Genomic DNA, 18,383 nt, shown 5'->3' with positions numbered 1-18,383 from the left:
TGATCAATTCTCTATCACACAACTATGCAGATGCAGCGGAGCTGAAATTCACAGCCGGTTACTGATTTGATTAGCAGTCTTTTTTGCTCTGACACAGATTTGTTTTCTGTTTGTGGTTGCTTTTTAATTAATTTGTTAAAAAAAAAGAAAGAAAAAACGAAAAGAAAGTACAAGACGTTCTATCTGCTTTAACAAAAGTAATATTTTTTTGTTGAGGAATGTGTTTTTGTTTCCTGTACACAAATTCACTTTGCACTTTGACCTGCAGTGAATCATTAACACAGAAACTACAATTGCAATGCAAATTGTCCTTAAATGCTCACTGAATTAATCCAATAGGTTTCTTTATTTAACCTTTAACATTTTTTTAAACCAATTATTTGCTTTGCTTTATTGGTATTTAATATAGCTTCTGAACATCTTTATGATGGCTTGTGAGTAGATATAATTGTGCAAACATCTGCTGGGTTTTCCCAATGTAAACTTTCTGACTTTTAAGTAAATATCATCTAGATAGAGGTTTGTAGCAGTAGCACACATACTCTTGACACATTGCTCTGAGATCAAGCAGGTGATGCAGGTTCAAGCCCAGCAAGCGACCTGCTCTCATTCCTTTTTCTCTTTCCAGTATTATGTCCTGTCCCCTCATCACTGAATCTTTCAAAGATTTGCTGCAAAGAATTTACTATTTCTAGATTTTGAATCTTAAAAAGTATAGATCAACCGATATTGATTTATTTTTTTATTACTGATACCAATTGTTTACATGTTTATGTGCCCGGTAGCTGATATACAGAACCAAGATTTATTTGTTTTATATCTGGTTTTAATAATTATAATAACAAAACAAACACTTTTTATTTTTTTACACTTTTTATACTGTCATTTCTGCAACTTCACTCTCTCTTGCATACAAAACAAAACACTTCTACATCAATATGTCTGAAAGAGTTCCCAAAAAAAAAAAAAAATTACAAGTGTCTTTTTAAAATAAAATCTTCGAACAGGTAAAAAAAAAAAAAATAGTACAGCATGTACTAATTCCAACAAATTAAAACAATAATAATTAATTTTCATGGCACTGCTATTTAGCTGTTTATTAGTAAAATAAAGGTTTTATAGTAGAAGTTAATACAATTTATGCAGTTTTACATGAGTAGATCTGGATCATATTAAAAGCTACATACGGTAGCCATGCTGGAGCATCTCAGCATCAATTCAGTGAATGAATGGCAGACAGAACTAATGATGAGCATAGACAACAGAGAGAGAATTAAATTGAGCAATTTTATTTACAACATGCACTCATTCATTGCTTTCATATAATTCATGTAAAGTTACATCTTTATTTGGACATGATGTTATGGATTATCTTTGATTATCTTTTGGTCTAAACAGAAGAGATTCAGCCCCATATTGTTTGCCTAATGCCTTGATAGAATTATTATTCATACTGATAGAATATCCAGTTACTCCAAGTTTAGAGGTGACAAAGACAGCCACAACCAATTGGATTACATCTCCATTCTCCCATTGCAACTTGTGACTAGAATTCAAAGTAACCATAAGTTACTTTGAATGCAGTTTACAGTGTGATTCAATCAGAAATTCAGTTAAGAAGTTACATTTAGGAGGATTAACGGCCAGTAGTTGGCAAAAAACAGACTGAAAGTCTCTCAGCAGGACATTCTCTCTTTTTTTGCTTTCTCTTTTCTGCCCACCTACCACCAGTAACTCATTCAGCATTGCAACCCCTCAGCTGTGAACCCCATGACACTCTCTCACTGCCTTTCACCCCTAACAACCGTGGCCCCCCTCATATGACCCAAAAGCGGCTGTAACTGGATCCAGCCTCAGAGCCTTGGACATGACGTCACCTGCCGCCTTTAAAAGGCCCGGGGCCCCCTCTCTTTTTCCGAGATCAGGTTTCAATGGCTTTGTGTCTGTGCTGTCAGCTCTTAAATGTTGAGGTTACTCACGAGTATTGTCAGCTTGTCTTCCTACTGATCCAGGGTCAGGTTCACAATGATAGCCCTCCCCTTTGACTCAAGTTTTTTTTAAAATTCCAACTATTTAATATGCGTTTTACTGCATTGTTTTGGAGAGTTTTATGTTTTGCTGGAAGAATCAAAAAGACTGTCTTTTTAGTTTTTTGGATAGGCTGTATTATTGTTGTCATGTAAATTTTTTATGTGTGAACATGCTAATGTAATGTGATTAGCCTTGGTTATAAGATGATGTTTTTGTTTGTTGTTTTTTACCATTTTGCAACCTCTGCATTTTGCATTAGATGTGCTTTAGCATCTTAAATTGGGTTTCCATTTATAGCTGTCTGCCAATGTTCCCAAGCTAGCACACTCATTTGGCAAGTAGCCCCCGTTTCATAGCAATGCTCAGTTGTTAACTCTTTAATACTTGACTTTTAATTCTTTAAATAACGTCATTCTAATTGTATTGTTAACACCCATGAAGCATTTCTATCTGCTCTGAATTGTAGTTTTTTTTAAAAGAATTATTAATGGAACAAAGTTTTTTTTTCTTCTCTCCCATCAGGCAAAAAGAAAGCTTGATTGGACTATAGTTTAGCCACAACAACTGCTACGGTTTCCCTAATACATCATTAATGTCAACATGAACATGTCGGTTCCCTAAGTGACATCACAAATGCTTCTCCATAGAATGGCTGGAAATGTCTTTTCTTTTTGCTGGCATTATGCCCTCATTCCTGCCCCCAAAACCAATTTGCCATTCAGTTCACTGATTATTAACATGTCTGTGATGCTGGATGGAAAGCTGACAAACCAAGATGTGTGACTTTTATTGTGTTACTTAATCTGATTGCTTCTCTTATCGCTACTCCGTCTGTACACCAAGACTTCCTTTAAGGCAATACTTTTGGCATGTTAAGGCCACTGTATCAGTATTCACTTTATGGTGCGTGGTATTAGGGTTGCTAAGTTTTCAAATTGGAAACTTTCCATGGAAATTAACAGGAATATGCTTATTTTACTCAACATTCATGTTTTTTTGTTTTTCAGTGAAATAATCGATTAAAGTTCTACTCACAAATAAATCAAAGTCAAAAAAATTGTTTCTAAAATTTGTATTTGTTGGATGTTACTTACCAAATTAAATTATATGTTTGTATATTTTTGTATAAATTACCTCAAACTTCCAATTAATTCCCATAAATTTCCATTAAGCTTTGAAATTGGAAATGGAAATTTTTCCGGAAATTTACAGAAAATGTTCCGCTCCTTTGCAACTCTAGGTTGTATTAAAGTCTAAAGTCGCAGATTATTTGGAACTTTATCCAAAAGATAATATTATTATGAACAAATAAATGAAACAAATATTTGTGATACCAGCGCAAAAAACACTGCCTCATATTGTATAACACTTGAGTTAAAAACTGAATAATTAAAAAAAAACTGTAAAAGTAACAGAAACTGTGAAAATAAAATGATAAAATATATTTGCATTTCAATAGCCTATTTAAACAAACCTTCACCATGGTAAAATCACACTGCCAAAGTATGATTTCATCTGATTTAGGTTCACTTTGAATCAGTTTTACAGTTTTTTTATTTATTTATCAGCTTTTCATTTTTTCAGCTTTTGTGTTAACTGTTATCTGCTCTGGTTGTTTTTCCAGGTTGTTGGAGACGGACAGTAAGTCTTTACGGTCTGTGAATGGCTCTCGAAGGAACAGTGGCTCATCACTGGTGTCTAGTTCTTCAGCCTCCTCCAATTTGTCACATTTGGAGGAGGATTCGTGGATCCTGTGGGGACGCATCGTCAATGAGTGGGAAGATGTGCGGAAGAAGAAAGAAAAACAACTGAAGGTAAGCAGATAGATTATACATCAAGCCACATTGTGTCAATCAGATTTTTGCCACATATGGATTTCCAGCTATAATTATTTTATTTAATCACATCTCAGTACATGAAATGAGGAGAAAAGCTGCAGCAAAATCAAATATAGGGCACAAGTAAAAAGCTGTTCAAATGTATTGCTGTTGCAAGATAGTTAATTGCATTAAAAAGAGGGGCATAAAACACATGGCCCAATTTAAATATGCGAGTGATTTATCGGTAATGCTGCTGTGTTCATGAATAAGGAAATGTGCATTGCCATTGCTGACTGAGGCAATGAACAGAAGTAACAGTAAGGTTGAATCAGATAAAGAAAGGATTGTATTTACTGATGACAACCTTAGCCACAAAGTAGCATTTTTAGCATTTGTAAATTGAATATTCCAAATGTATTATACTAGCGAGTTTATTAAAAAACCCAATGGTGTGTGATGTAAAGTGGTTTGTAAGCTTCATAGTAACACTGTGGTTTGATCCTGGGTATGTAGCACATTTGGCTCCATAGGACGGTTTTGACACCAAAAATAACATTTATAAGTAGGTTTCCGGAAATAAAATCTAAAAACTTTCAAAATAATTTTGTAAAGTAGCCCTTTCCATAACATTCCTCTAAAACTACACGGAAGCTCAGGCCATCTGAAGTATTTTCCATTTCTGCAGTTTTTATGCATCTTGCTACACGTCTAAATCTCACAATAACATTTCCAAGTAAACAATGGGAATAGAGAACCACTTGTGCAAATTTTGCAGTTGTCTGCACAATATCGTCACTTTCCCACTTCCCACTTACAAGCCAAAGGGGAGGATCTAGGGCTCTTCTAGCAAAGCAGCAACAGAAGTCTTTTGTAAAGCCTGATGTTTTAACAAAGACACAATCTCCAGCACTCCCCATGAGTGCTTTTGAAGAATTTCAGTGCTGACCGTGTATGTAGGTGGACTCACATCTCAGACCCTCACAGGAATGACCAGCTGTAGAAATTAGCCGTCTGAACCAATCTTCTGCTGTGCAGATGAGCACAAGAAACAGCTTAATCAGGTCAAACATAATTCGCTTACAAAAACATTGAGCTTTGCTGAAGAAATCTGCCATGGTTATATTTAGCAGCATAAAATGGTCTTATCCTGTCTGAGTTACAAACTAAACCCTTGGGAGAACATCTGAATGCTGACAATCTTGAAACCGTCAGTCATTTTTAGGTGTAATGCTTCAAATAAACTATAATCTTCTACAACCCTGAAGATGTGGCAACATGAGTACTTGGCTGTTATGTCCTGACTTTCAGTGTTAATATTTAAAGGTTCAGTGCTGTGAAGTATTTATGATGATCTATTGACAGAAATGCAATATAATATACATAACTATGTTTTCAGTGGTGTATAAAGACCTTACACAATGTACCATTATGTTTGTATTAATTTAGAATGAGCAATTTCTATCTATCTATGAATAGTTTTTATATCCCTATATATATATATATATATATATATATATATATATATATATATATATATATATATATATATATATATATAGCAGAAAAACAAAATTATCGCAATGCATGTTTCTTCCAATACCGTACAACCCTAACCTCATCACTAGGTGCCACTAAAATTCACACACTGCACCTTTAAATAGTGGTTTGTTGTTTTTCCCATAGGAATTGGTTAGGAAAGGCATTCCGCATCACTTCCGAGCAATCGTATGGCAGCTGTTGTGCAATGCCCAGAATCTACCCATAAAGGAGCAGTACTCCGAGCTGCTGAAAATGACCTCGCCCTGTGAAAAACTCATCCGCAGGGACATTGCCCGTACCTACCCCGAGCACGAGTTCTTTAAAGAGAAGGACAGCTTGGGTCAGGAGGTGCTCTTTAATGTTATGAAGGTAGGTTTTCTCCTTGTTGGGCAATTGGAGCAAATATTTTCTTTAGAAAATCTGATGAAGGAAAAAATAAAGACAAGAAATTTACTCCGGGAATATCTTTCGAATATCAGAATCGCTTTCAGAATATGAATCTCCAGATCTTTAGCCAGTACACCACCTCATATCAGTTTAAGGTCCAATCCCATTTCTACCTCTTAGCCATCCCTTTCCCCTGCCCCTATATTTTGCACATTCACGTGAAGGGGTAGAGGTGACTTGATTCTCTTTAGGCTGGAGTGGTGGTAAAGCAAAACAACGCTGGGAGTGAGTAATCTGTTAAACATGCTCACGCCTGATTTCTGTTAGATGTGCACTTCATTGCTGTTCATACTGGTTAAATGTTACAAGATGCTATTAAAAGAAACAGAGTATGATGAGGGATGATGATGTGTAATGGTGTAGTAGTGGTGTCCCATTTCTTAGGGGAATATTCTCACTCCTACACCGTGCCACCCTATTTCAAAGGGTGGGGGGTGGGCAAAGGGGTAAAAAATAGACTGGGATTGGCCCTAAGTTTAATGTAATTGAGGTAATGTTTAAAGAGTGGATGAGTAACTCACAGGCTTGTCTGGAGGAAGAACAGAGCTGATTCTGCATTTAACTGCATTTAGCAACTTTTTATAAACGATCACCAAATCTCACTTTTGTGTTTTCAGGCTTATTCCCTGGTTGATAGAGAGGTGGGTTACTGTCAGGGAAGCGCTTTTATTGTCGGCCTTCTACTAATGCAGGTAAATATATTCCACATATAAATCACATAAATATAATATTTAAGATAATGCTGGATGAGCAATGTGAAAAAAGTTTTAATGTAATATGAATAATACAATCCAGCTGTTCTGTGATGGTCAATAATTATATATATATATATATATATATATATATATACACACACACACACACACACACACACACACACACATACACATACACATACACATACACACACACACACACACACACGTACAGATCAGGCATAACATTATGACCACCTCATAATATTGTGTTGGTCCCCTTTTTGCTGCCAAAACAGCCCTGACCCATTGAGGCATGTACTCCACTAGACCCCTGTAGGTGTGCTGGGGTATCTGGCACCAAGATGTTAGCAGATGATCCTTTAAGTCCTGTAAGTTGCGAGGTGGGACCTCCATGGATCGGACTTGTTTGTTCAGCACATCCCACAGATGCCCGATTGGATTGAGATCTAGGGAATTTTGAGGCCAAGTGAACACCTCAAACTTGTTCTCCACAAACAATTCCTGAACCATTTTTGCTTTTTGGCAGGGTGCATTATCCGGCTGAAAGAGGCCACCAAGGAATACCGTTTCCATGAAAGGGTGTACATGGTCTGCATCCATGTTATGTAGAAGAAAACGTGATTCATCAGACCAGGCCACCTTCTTCCATTGCTCTGTGGTCCAGTGCTGATGCTCACATGCCCACTGTTAGCGCTTTCAGCGGTAGACGGGTTAGCATGGGCACCCTGACTGGTCTGTGGCTATGCAGCCCCATACACAACAAACTGCAGTGCACAGTGTATTGTGGCACCTTTCTATCAGAACCAGCATTAACTTCTTGAGAAATTTAAGCTACAGTAGATCAGTTGTTTGATCAGACCACACGGGCCAGCTTTTGCTCCCCACGTGCATCAATAAGCCTTGACCGTGTTGCCGGTTCACCACTGTTCCTTCCTTGGGCAACTTTTGATAGATATCTCCACTGCAGACCGTGAAAACCCCACAAGAGGTGCAATTGTGGAGATGCTCTGACCCAGTCATCTAGCCATCATAATTTGGCCCGTGTCAAACTCTAATCCTTATGCTGGCCCATTTTTCCTGTTTCTGACACATCAACTTTGAAGACAGAATGTTCACTTGCTGCCTACTATATCCCACCCACTTACAGGTGTTGTGATAGAGATAATCAGTGTTATTCACTTAACCTGTCAATAGTTACAATGTTATGCCTGATCAGTGTATATAATCTTGGGTTTTGCACTAATAATAATAATGATTATATTTATAATGTATAATTTAATAACAGTATTAAATGATCATGATGATAATTTTAATAATAGTAATAATAGTTATTACATAATAATAATAATAATAATAATAATTATTATTATTATTATTATTATTATTATTATTATTATTATTATTATTTCTTCAAATAAATGTATTGGTTTGTAGTGTTTTTCTAGTCTGTAATTATATGATGTATTATTGTCTTATCGCAGATGCCAGAAGAAGAGGCTTTTTGTGTGTTTGTAAAGCTGATGCAGGATTACAGGCTAAGAGAGCTCTTTAAACCCAGTATGGCTGAACTGGGCCTCTGCATGTACCAGTTTGAATATATGATTCAGGTCAGTCACTGTCTGCCAAAATCTGACTTTCAAGTGTAGCTTAACACTCCAATTCCCCACTAAATTAAATTATTGTGTTTTAACAATTACACGTAGTTCTTACTTCCTCTCTCTGATTTTTTTGCAAATCTTTTGGTTTCTCCCTGCAGGAGCAGCTCCCAGAGCTCCATGTGCACTTCCAGGCCCAGAGTTTCCATACCTCCATGTATGCTTCATCTTGGTTTCTCACCATCTTCCTTACCTCGTTCCCTCTTCCTGTGGCCACCAGGATCTTTGATATATTCATGTGTGAGGTAAGACACACATACACATACACCCCCCATCCCCCCCCCCCCCACACACACACACACATACACATACACTCACGCACTTTCTCTCTCTCTCACACACACAGACACGCGCACACACAGGTTTGTTTTGCTATCTAAGTGAAGACATTCCATAGGCGTAATGGTTTTTATACTATAAAAATTGTACATTCTATCCCCCTACAATACCTCTACCCCTAAACCTACCCATCACAGGAAACATTCTATATTTTTAATAAAACATTATTATGGTTTTTAAGCTATTTTAAATATGAGGAAATATGAAATGTACTCATATTTCATTTACATTTACATTATAATACGGTATAATACCCATGTCATTATACAAAAAGACACACACACACACACACACACACACACACACACACACACACACACACACACTTATCATATGCCTTTCATTATGTGATGTACATTGATGTAGTCATATGGTTTACATGCTAAGCTAATTGAGAACACAGTACACTGTTGTATTTTAGTGATCTGATATCACCCTCTATTGGCTTCACAATGGTACTGCAAATATTTTTGGATCTTGAATTTTTACCAGTAGGTGTCCTTACAGGGTTTAGAGATCGTGTTTCGTGTGGGGATGGCCATTCTGCAGATGAATCAGGCTGAGCTCATGCAGTTGGACATGGAGGGAATGTTGCAGGTGGGGTATTTATAAATATTTTCCTTTCAGTAATAAACTCGGATTTGTCTTAATTATAGTAGTTATACTAGTAGATACTTTCTGTAGAAGCTACCACACCATGATTAGAGTCTACACATCAGTTTCCACTAAGCAGGGCACAAATTATTATTTTTGTACATAATTCAATACACTTTCAGTTTTGTTATTTTCACACTCTGTTGCAGCACTTTCAAAAGGTCATCCCTCATCAGCTGGATAGTGGACCAGACAAAGTTATCCAGGCTGCTTATCAAGTCAAGTACAATGCAAAGAAAATGAAAAAGTAAGTTTAGATGATTAATGAATTTCTTTTTTTTTTGTATATTTTTTTAGAGGGAACATTTCTGAACTGTTTCTTTATGTCTTCATTCACAGATTGGAAAAGGAGTACACTACAATCAAAACCAAAGAGATGGAAGAACAGGTAGAGATCAAGGTGAGACAGCCATCCCACAATTATTAACATTAACAGTGTTAATATTAAAAATATTAAGCGTTTATAGAGGTGTTAAATTCCAAATTCTATATTCTATTACTAAACAATTTGTCTGTGAGGCATTTTTGCTGTTCGCAATCCAAAAGAGAGAGAGTGCGCTCAACTCTCCCGTGGAGCTACAGTGCACACAACAGGGCAGTACCTGCTTAATGAGTGACGACAGCCAAGAGAACTAAAAAAAACGTTTAGTCTGATTACACTTCAGCCCTGTGATATTAATCACATTTTATTTTTGATTTCTTTTTTGGCTTCCAAGGATTATAAAAAGAAGACATGAGGTATTAAAAACTACCCACGTTCCGTCAAACGCAACTTCCTTCCCTTAACAGATATGCGCTGTCATTTCTCCCTAAACCTAAACTTACCATCATATTTAGCACAATCTGTGATTGTCGTAAAATGCAATCTGCAATCTTGATAAATTGTGGGACGTTTTTAAATATAACAGCTATATTAAATGCACAATAATCCGTGTAAGAGATGCTGTTTTCAACTTAAAGGCAGTTTACGTGTGTGCGCGCTGTAAAACGGACAGACGTGCACATGAAATAATTTAGGCTTCATGTGCGTGTCTAAACCATCAAATACACAACAAATAGCCTATGTCAAAATGACTGATGTGGAGAGTGGTCACTTCAAAACAGTTTATATGTTAAATGGGTGTAAATAGTTTGGAGAAATATATTATCTACATTGTTTGATTTTATTAGATCTGCATTCGGTCTTGAAGGGACAGCAGTCCAATAAACGCTAAAATAAATAACTTAAGCATTCATCTATCAATTTTTACAGTAAAAAATCTATGCCGTTTTTGTCAAACGAGTCAATTTTCTGTAAATAATTCTTATTTTCTCAACCCATTTTAAAGTAGAAATAATTTAAATACTGTTAAATGTGTTAACTGAAACTAAACAATAATATTGCAGAGTAGCTCATAGCATTGTCTAGTACATTTCGATATGTTATGATGTGTTGCAGTCAAACATTGTTAATGTTGACTCTCTATTACAGAGACTACGCACAGAGAACAGACTCCTGAAGCAGCGAATAGACACTCTGGAGAAAGTGAGTGATAAATAAGAGGCAAAGCAAATCATTAAGCAATCAAACACATCCATACACCATTGTCATCCCATATTTGCTTATCTTAAACTGGTTAATCTCCTTGCTGTCAGTTATCAGAACTCTTTGGTGTCAACAATAACAAATGCTTGTGTACACACACCCCATTGGGTGTATCATAACTAACAGCTTGCGTGCATGTCATTGGGAAACCTGTTGTTTTATGAGGCTGGTAAGTACAGTGCTAACAGAAAGAAAAATATTTTGCGTACGAACGTGTATTACATGCTTGTACACTACAGGCCAAAGTGGTTGTCTGACAGACAACCAGTTTTTTTTGTTTTTTGAGCATGGATGAAAACCCAAACCTGCAGTGGTGCATGTCAGAATATTCTCTGCTTGCAAAGGCAATGTTTGTGTCATGCACGAAAAAGGAAGCCCACAGTGCAGATCAATTTTAAAAAAATAACACCTCCACTTGGCTTTCATCACATCTAAGCATGGAACCTGTGTACTCAAAGGATGTACTAACTCAAACGCCTTCAGAAATTCCCCATTCGTAACCCAAGGCCGCGTTCACAAATATAGTACAGCTAGAGGCTTTAAAATAACATTCTCACTCTTCTGACGCTCAGACTGTCCTCTGCTTGACTTCCTTTTACACTTTTCACCCTTTTGTGGTGCACAATCTTGCTTCATTCCATAGCCACAGCACAAACACCATGCTCAAACCATGTTCCTTTTCTACCCCACCTCACCATGATGGTTTCAAAGCTGCATATTTATGCAAATGTTCATCTAGAACAGTGTCTTTGCAATTTTTTAATGTAGGGGTATGAAAAAGAACACTGAAAAAAAAAACACATTTTTGTGAAACCAGTCTTATTGTTTTGTTCTGTGTTGTAATATACTTTGGTCTCTCTCTTCTCTTTGCTGTTTCCTTTATGGATTTTCTCTGTTTTTAGGAAAGTGCTTCTTTGGCAGATAGATTGATTCAGGTACAATTTTCACTCTCCTCTCCACCCTTTTGTCTCTGACTTTCCCCTTTAAGAACTCAGCAGTTCTATCTTTAGCTTTGCTTCATTTCCTTGATTTGCTTAAATGTCTCACACCTACTCACAATCAAAAGTGAAATAAGTGAAATAATATCTGACTTCAGGGAAGAGGTATCACTGCTTATTATCTTTGGGCTGCAGTACTGATTATTGGTGGAATGCTACAATAATCCCCCCTTTGATAGTCGAATACATTTTAAGTGCTAAATTGAAAGCCTAAAACTGCTAACAGCATGACCGAGCTTGAGATCAAGCATTATTTTTCTCCATCCATACATCCGTTTCCACCCATTCCGATTCTCCGCTCACCCCTCATCCATAATTGGTCACGTCAGGGTCAGGTGACACGAGCCCAAGAGGCGGAGGAGAACTACCTGGTCAAGCGGGAGCTGGCCACGGTCAAACAACACAATGAGGAAACCAGCGCACAGCTGGAGCAAGCGCAAAACACCATCCGACAGCTACAGCAACCGTTTGCGGTAAGGACTGTTCAGGGACAGCGCCTGCTTCTGGATGAGAGGCCTGCTCTTCGAACACAGAAACCATATGACTACACTGAGAAATGTTTTGCATCCTCATGTCAACAGTTTGCAATGGCAGCCATACTTGATTCTTTCAGAGTTGCCTAGCAACAAAATCTCAGCGACCACAGAGCAGCAAAAGGCAGCTCTTGTAATGATGCTCTTTACATGCATGACTGCAGATCAGAACAGCAGAGCCGGGGTCATTTGCATGCACAACTCTGCCTAATGGTGCTTATGTATATGTAAGAGTTTGTCAAGTATGAGTAAAGCAATTGCCTGTTAGACGATAAAATCTACATTCTCAACATAAGGGCCGAATATGGCTCATCAATTATTAATGTGCACATGCTTAACAGAGAAAAAGAGGATAATGTGTCATGTGCTGTGGGGAAAGTGCTGTTTTACATAATGTTGCATTGCAATCTCATTATGTTTTAATGTGGCTGGTGGTAAAACCACGAAAATGAGTGGAGATACCATTTTTCTTTTTTTGTTGGTAAAATCAAACCACAAGAGCTGTTCAGATGTTATGTCCATGAGTATTCGGTTATATAACTGACATTAATTACTGAAAGGTTGGGTTTTGATTGATCGAATATTTGATCAAACTATTTTTGTTTCATTTAGAAGGCGAACCCACGCTACTCTGAGGAGTTCATCCTGCAGCTGGAAAGAGAACTGGTACAGGCCCGACTTAAGGAGGCTGAGTCTCAGTGCGCACTGAAAGAGATGCAAGACAAGATCCTCGACATGGAGCAGGTGGTACAACTTTATTACTATTCACAAGCACACATACTTACCTTTAGGCAGTTGTGTTTTCCACCATAATGGTGCTAGTACTAGTTCGTGTTTGGTCAAGAGATCTTTAAAACTCTCTCAATACCATTTAAGGAGCCAAACAATGATGTTGCTGCTTTGCTACATGACCTGCTCACAGTGTTAGGCCACCCCATAGTCTTTATTTGTGCATTACAAAAGTCTATATTTTCATCTTATTGAATTCTATGTCTTGATGCCATCACAAGCTGCTTTCAATAATCATAAGTTATTTAATATATAACCATTAAAATTAGGGATGTATTGGCCAAGAATCCGTAGCTGCAATTATTTTTATTAAAAGCTATAGGCCAGTTGTTTAAAAACAGCCAATGATCAGGGCCAGTTGCATCCTGTCAACCAAAAGGCGGTGGAAAAAACATGTCAGACTGCAAATCATACTGATGAGACGTTAAAGAAGGCTCCATTTGACCCTATGAATAACCCAGTAGATCAAACCAGCCAGTTCCGTGACTTTTGTAATAATGTTTGGTGTAGCAAAGTGTTTTATTTGAGTGTAATTATTATATCTGAAAATAAATAGCAGTTGAATATAATCGTTTGGTATCTAGTATTAATTTTATCCTCTAATATATTATAGTAATGTACCAAATGAGAGGGTTCCCTGTATAGTTTACATCATTATTTGGCTTAGAGGTTTTTTTTTTTCCTTCTTAAAAAAACTCAATTGTGATTTTCTAAACTGCTATGTCTAGGAACAATACTCTCATTCCTGGCCAATAATCAGGGAACTTTGCTGCCGTACTATGGGTGCAGCAGCACAATGATATTACGCAGTAATATCATTGAGCCGCTGTACCCATGGTACGGCAGCAAAGTTCCCTGATTATTACGCAGGAATGAGACTTGATCACTCGGATAAATATTGCATCAGATATTTCTAGCATAGATCACTTCAATGATTTTATTAAGAGTGACCAAGTTTGGTGCAATCTAGATTTGTTTTGCATTAGCCAGATGGCTGTTTTTCTGAAAACTACTGTGTGCGGACTTTAAACCAACACCTAAATTGTGATTTCAGCGGTTATTTGTTTGAGACCAGCCAGCTTGAGGGTCAGAGCTGCCTTTTCTGCTTGTTTTTTTAACATATAGAATTCATTCCAGAAAAGGGCTTTCTGTTCATTCTAGTGTATAAACTTACTTTGTCTTATCTCTTGTGTATATTTCTTTCTGTTACAGAGAAATGCATCCCTGCCAGATGAGAATAATGTGGTACGTCTTCAGGAGGAGTTAATTGGTGTAAAGCTGAGAGAGGCAGAGGCTCTAACGGGGCTTAAAGAGCTTAGACAGCAGGTTAGAGACCTGGAGGAACACTGGCAGGTGAATACACGCACTCGCATTGGTAGCTGTTTCATTCACAATATTAGAATTTGTGTAATACCCACAAGCTCTGCTGTGTTGTAGTTACACCATATGCTTTCCTTTCCATGCCTCCAATTAACTATCAAATGTTTCAAGACATTTTTGGCGTTGTTTACAGAGGCATCTGGCGCGCACAGCGGGCCGCTGGAAAGACAGTCCGCGGAAGAATGCGGTGAGCGAGCTTCAGGATGAGCTGATGAGCGTGAGGCTCAGAGAGGCAGAGGCACAGGCTGAGCTCAGAGAGACCAGACAGAGGATGCTGGAACTGGAGACTCAGGTCTTGACACACATGTCACCCAGGCACACTCACACCTTTTTACTGTGTCAGGCATTTATGAGAAGTCACTTAATTATTATAAAGTGGTCTGTGGAAGGCTTAGGACCATAAAATGTTTTTCCGATCATTGCATTCGGACCAAATGTAATAATCAGCTTGTTTCATTCTATGTAGAGTTAGAGAGATGTACAGCACAGAGGTTGTATTACCTGAGGTTGTATTGTCCGTTTTTATTTCGTCTCCTATGTTAACAGGTTAGAGCTTGCACACTGCCTGAGCGGAAAACGCGTGCATGCTTTAAATAGAAGAGACGCCTATTTTTTCATGCGACAAGCGAGCGTGTTGGAAGTGTTTCCAGGCAAAATAGAATAGGAAAAGATGATTTTGTCATTTTGACACGAATACATATTAATAAATGACATTTTCATGTTTGAAAGTCTGTAGGTTAACATATATGCAGATATAGGCCTAATTGTAATAATAAAAAACAAAATAATTATTGATTTTGCTTGCAAGCGTGGCGTGAATGTGGCGTTTCTGTTGCGTGTCAGCCGCGGGGCTGCCTGGCATTTTCTCTGTCTTTGCACACCAGAAGCGTATCTGATGCGCTGCTGCTATTAATGTACAGGGAAGCCCTATACTTCATGTTAAATATAAATATACTGCCTATTGATACAGCAAAGTATGTACTAAATACTTTAGTAAGTACTAAATCAGTAAAATTATTTACAGCAAAAATAATAATACTAATAATAAATAGAAAACCACATTTTGAGGTAAATATTATTTGTCTTAATTCATTCATTATTATGTTACTATTTACCATTGGGTTTTACATTAACGCTTTCCCGGGATACATGTTTAAACGTGATCAAAGCGTCAACAGCTGCAAATTATTAATTAGTTGTGTTACAATAAATGTTAACAGATTATTTAATAACGTAAACAAGGTCACTTTACTCGATGCTCACGCATCTGTGTGAGACTCGTGTAGGAATCAAAACAGCAACACTTTTGTATTAAGTAACTTAAATGTTGGCTGCGTCTGAAACCTGGAAAATGCGGCCTTCGGAGGACACATTTGAAGGCATCAAGCTGCATCCGAATCTGATGTTTGCTTCACTTCCTATCTCCTGAGATACCTTCATCTGATCGATTTTTGAAGGCAGCGTACATGTGTCCTTCGCTGCCTATGATATCCCACAATCCTATGCTTTCCATTCAGTGACAGTTGAGCTGGGAAAAAAAGATGGCATCCAGAAGTTGCGTTTGCGGCTCAGTTTGTGTGTAAATGTAAGATTTTTACCAACATATTACAGTTATTATGTAATTTCTAGCAAGAAATCACTACTGTAGTAATTAAATATGTGTTCAGTTCCACCAAAGCTCTCTCTATTTTGCTGTAGATCATTAAACTGTTACACTGCCTTAAAAGTCTGTCCGAAATTAGTTTCATGAGATGCCTTCATGCACAAAACGCTGCCTTACAAGTCATTGTCTGATGAGGCAACGAGTCAGCAGCCTAGTTTTTCGGACGCAGCCAGCGTCAACGAAAGCAGTTCCAAACAAAGCCACATCAGAGCATGTGGGCTTCTTCGAGCAACAGTGTTTTAATGAAAAACTCAATGTTGTAAATAAATTAATGATTTAATTATCTATTTATTCATATGAATCCGAAGCTGTCCTCTATCTACATGTGTTGCAATAAAAATAAATAATATAACAATAAACAAACAGAACACGCTTACAGATTAGACTCAATATTTTGACTCATCAACACAGAAAAACAGATTTGTAGTCTGTAGAGACCATACTGGCCATGTCTACCCACACAAGACTTCATCCAAGTGCGTTTGGCTCTTCAAAGAGTCGCTTCAAAAATTACCACGCTCATCTCCTGCACATCCATGTTTGTTGTTAGGTCTCCTAGCAACCAGGCGCTTGTTTTTTAAGTTTGTGTTCCAGACGATTTTAAAGTCTGGTAGTGTATGATGCCCAGCTTTTCTCTTTAAACATTTACAAAGTCGGCAAGTGTATGATGCCTAGTTTTTTAAAAATCTGTTCAGAGTTTAAAAATTGTGTAGTGTATTCCAGCCTTAAATATTATTTTGATAATTGATAAGTTGGCCTATTATTTTTTAGATTAATAAAAAAAAGCAAAACATTTTTTGCTGACAAAACACACAAAATTCCCTGTCCTGCCCAATGCTGTCCTTCAAACAAACATGTCAGCTATGCTATATAAACATAGACAGTGAATATACATTACACAAATTAACTGTGGTTTTACAACAAATAAATAAAACACAGTTATTGTAGTTATTCCATGCTAACCACAAATTAACCATAATTTGCTTCTATCCATAGTTTAACTGGTATTTTTGTGGTTATACTAATGGCAATCAATACACCAAACAGGGTTTTACTATCTAATAGAACCATGGTTCATTTCCTTAAGGGTATACCTGTGCTATATATTATGTGCAAAAAAGGTTACTATGAAAAAGAACAGTTTAAATCCCTACATTAAAATTATATTAAAGAAAAACTAAAACACAAAAAACACAAAATCAGTGCTATTCTAATAAAACTACTGACATAATTGTTTTGAGCCTTTACTGCTGGCCACAGGATTTGTAGAGGAAATAAGTCAAAGGACATAATGGGCCCATTTTAACAATCTTAAGCACATGGTCTAAAACGCATGGCACAAGTGCACTCAGGGCGTGTCCGAATCCACTTTTGCTAGTTTAACAACGGAAAGAAACGTACGCATGGTCTAAAAAGATGGTTCAGTTGGTCAATGGCGCAGTCTGTTTCAGTTGCCTCAAAATAGCAACACGCCAACAATGCGCTTGAATACACCCCATTTTCAGACCAGCATGCCCATGGGTGCACAAATAGGTGTAAATGCATTTGCTATTTAAACAACGTGGCGCTGGAAGTGAAAATTATAACTGCATTGGGCAGACACTAGCAAAAAACACTTGGCGCCACATTGTGCCAGATGTATGATAGGGCCCATAGTCTCGCATAGCCAGACCTTTGCCTAATTACGTGTGGGCTGGGCTCTATAGCCACTGCAATTGTCCAAGGACCGACCACCTAGTCCGGAAGAAGCTGTCTAAATGACATGTAAAATTACCAATCACAGTTTTGTTAATCATCATGTTTAGGCAAGTACATGTGACAATTACAGACCTTTGTGCTATAATAGACTTTTGATTGACTCATTATTTATCTGCATATGATGCAAATATTCCCTTATTAATACAGTACTTAACTTCACCTGATCTTCCATTATAGAAATGGGACAAAAAACACAAGTAATAAAATCAGAACACTTAGGAATCCAAAGGGTTTTCCAAGATTAAAAAAATATACTTATACTTCTCCCTGTATGCAAACCCACCTCTTAAATTAAGTGTCACAAACAAAATGCTCTGTCTGGAAGTTTTAAATCCAGCTTTAGTTGAATGAGGTGTTCATTGCTTACAGTATCAGAGCTTTAAACACTGCTTTGTTTCCTGGTGGACCGTTAAAGATCACCACACACTTGGCTCCCAGAAAACCTGTAGAAGTCAGCCAGTCAGATTCAGACT

The 18,383-nt window shown here is 37.4% G+C and overlaps 2 protein-coding genes across 7 annotated transcripts in view; one reads left to right on the top strand and one right to left on the bottom strand.

Moving 5' to 3' along the window:
* Positions 1-18,383, top strand: part of evi5b (ecotropic viral integration site 5b) — a 62,010-nt gene that overhangs the window by 28,568 nt on the left and 15,059 nt on the right. For 4 of the 5 annotated variants that reach the window (XM_067459660.1, XM_067459661.1, XM_067459662.1 and 1 more), the window contains 14 exons: positions 3,656-3,845; positions 5,535-5,759; positions 6,455-6,529; positions 8,038-8,163; positions 8,313-8,456; positions 9,058-9,147; positions 9,354-9,451; positions 9,544-9,604; positions 10,676-10,729; positions 11,692-11,724; positions 12,117-12,260; positions 12,933-13,064; positions 14,322-14,462; positions 14,623-14,781. In XM_067459660.1, coding sequence (XP_067315761.1) covers positions 3,656-3,845; positions 5,535-5,759; positions 6,455-6,529; positions 8,038-8,163; positions 8,313-8,456; positions 9,058-9,147; positions 9,354-9,451; positions 9,544-9,604; positions 10,676-10,729; positions 11,692-11,724; positions 12,117-12,260; positions 12,933-13,064; positions 14,322-14,462; positions 14,623-14,781 — 1,672 coding nt within the window. The remainder of the gene's footprint in view (positions 1-3,655; positions 3,846-5,534; positions 5,760-6,454; positions 6,530-8,037; positions 8,164-8,312; positions 8,457-9,057; positions 9,148-9,353; positions 9,452-9,543; positions 9,605-10,675; positions 10,730-11,691; positions 11,725-12,116; positions 12,261-12,932; positions 13,065-14,321; positions 14,463-14,622; positions 14,782-18,383) is intronic. The other variant, XM_067459663.1, reaches the window with a different exon arrangement.
* Positions 3,645-18,383, bottom strand: part of LOC137094242 (protein SPO16 homolog) — a 63,922-nt gene continuing 49,183 nt past the window's right edge. Inside the window, exons 5-6 of one of the 2 annotated variants that reach the window (XM_067459672.1) lie at positions 4,819-4,875; positions 3,679-3,782 (exon numbers count right to left, since the gene is read on the bottom strand). In XM_067459672.1, the coding sequence (XP_067315773.1) occupies positions 4,855-4,875 (21 nt within the window). In that variant the 3' untranslated portion in view covers positions 3,679-3,782; positions 4,819-4,854. Of the gene's footprint in view, positions 3,783-4,818; positions 4,876-18,383 lie in introns of both variants that reach the window. The other variant, XM_067459671.1, reaches the window with a different exon arrangement.

The sequence above is a fragment of the Pseudorasbora parva genome, chromosome 12 (genome assembly GCF_024679245.1).
Source record: "Pseudorasbora parva isolate DD20220531a chromosome 12, ASM2467924v1, whole genome shotgun sequence".
Taxonomy (NCBI): Eukaryota; Metazoa; Chordata; class Actinopteri; order Cypriniformes; family Gobionidae; genus Pseudorasbora; species Pseudorasbora parva.
Note: the sequence above shows the minus strand (reverse complement) of the source record. Positions and strands in the feature narration are given on the sequence as shown.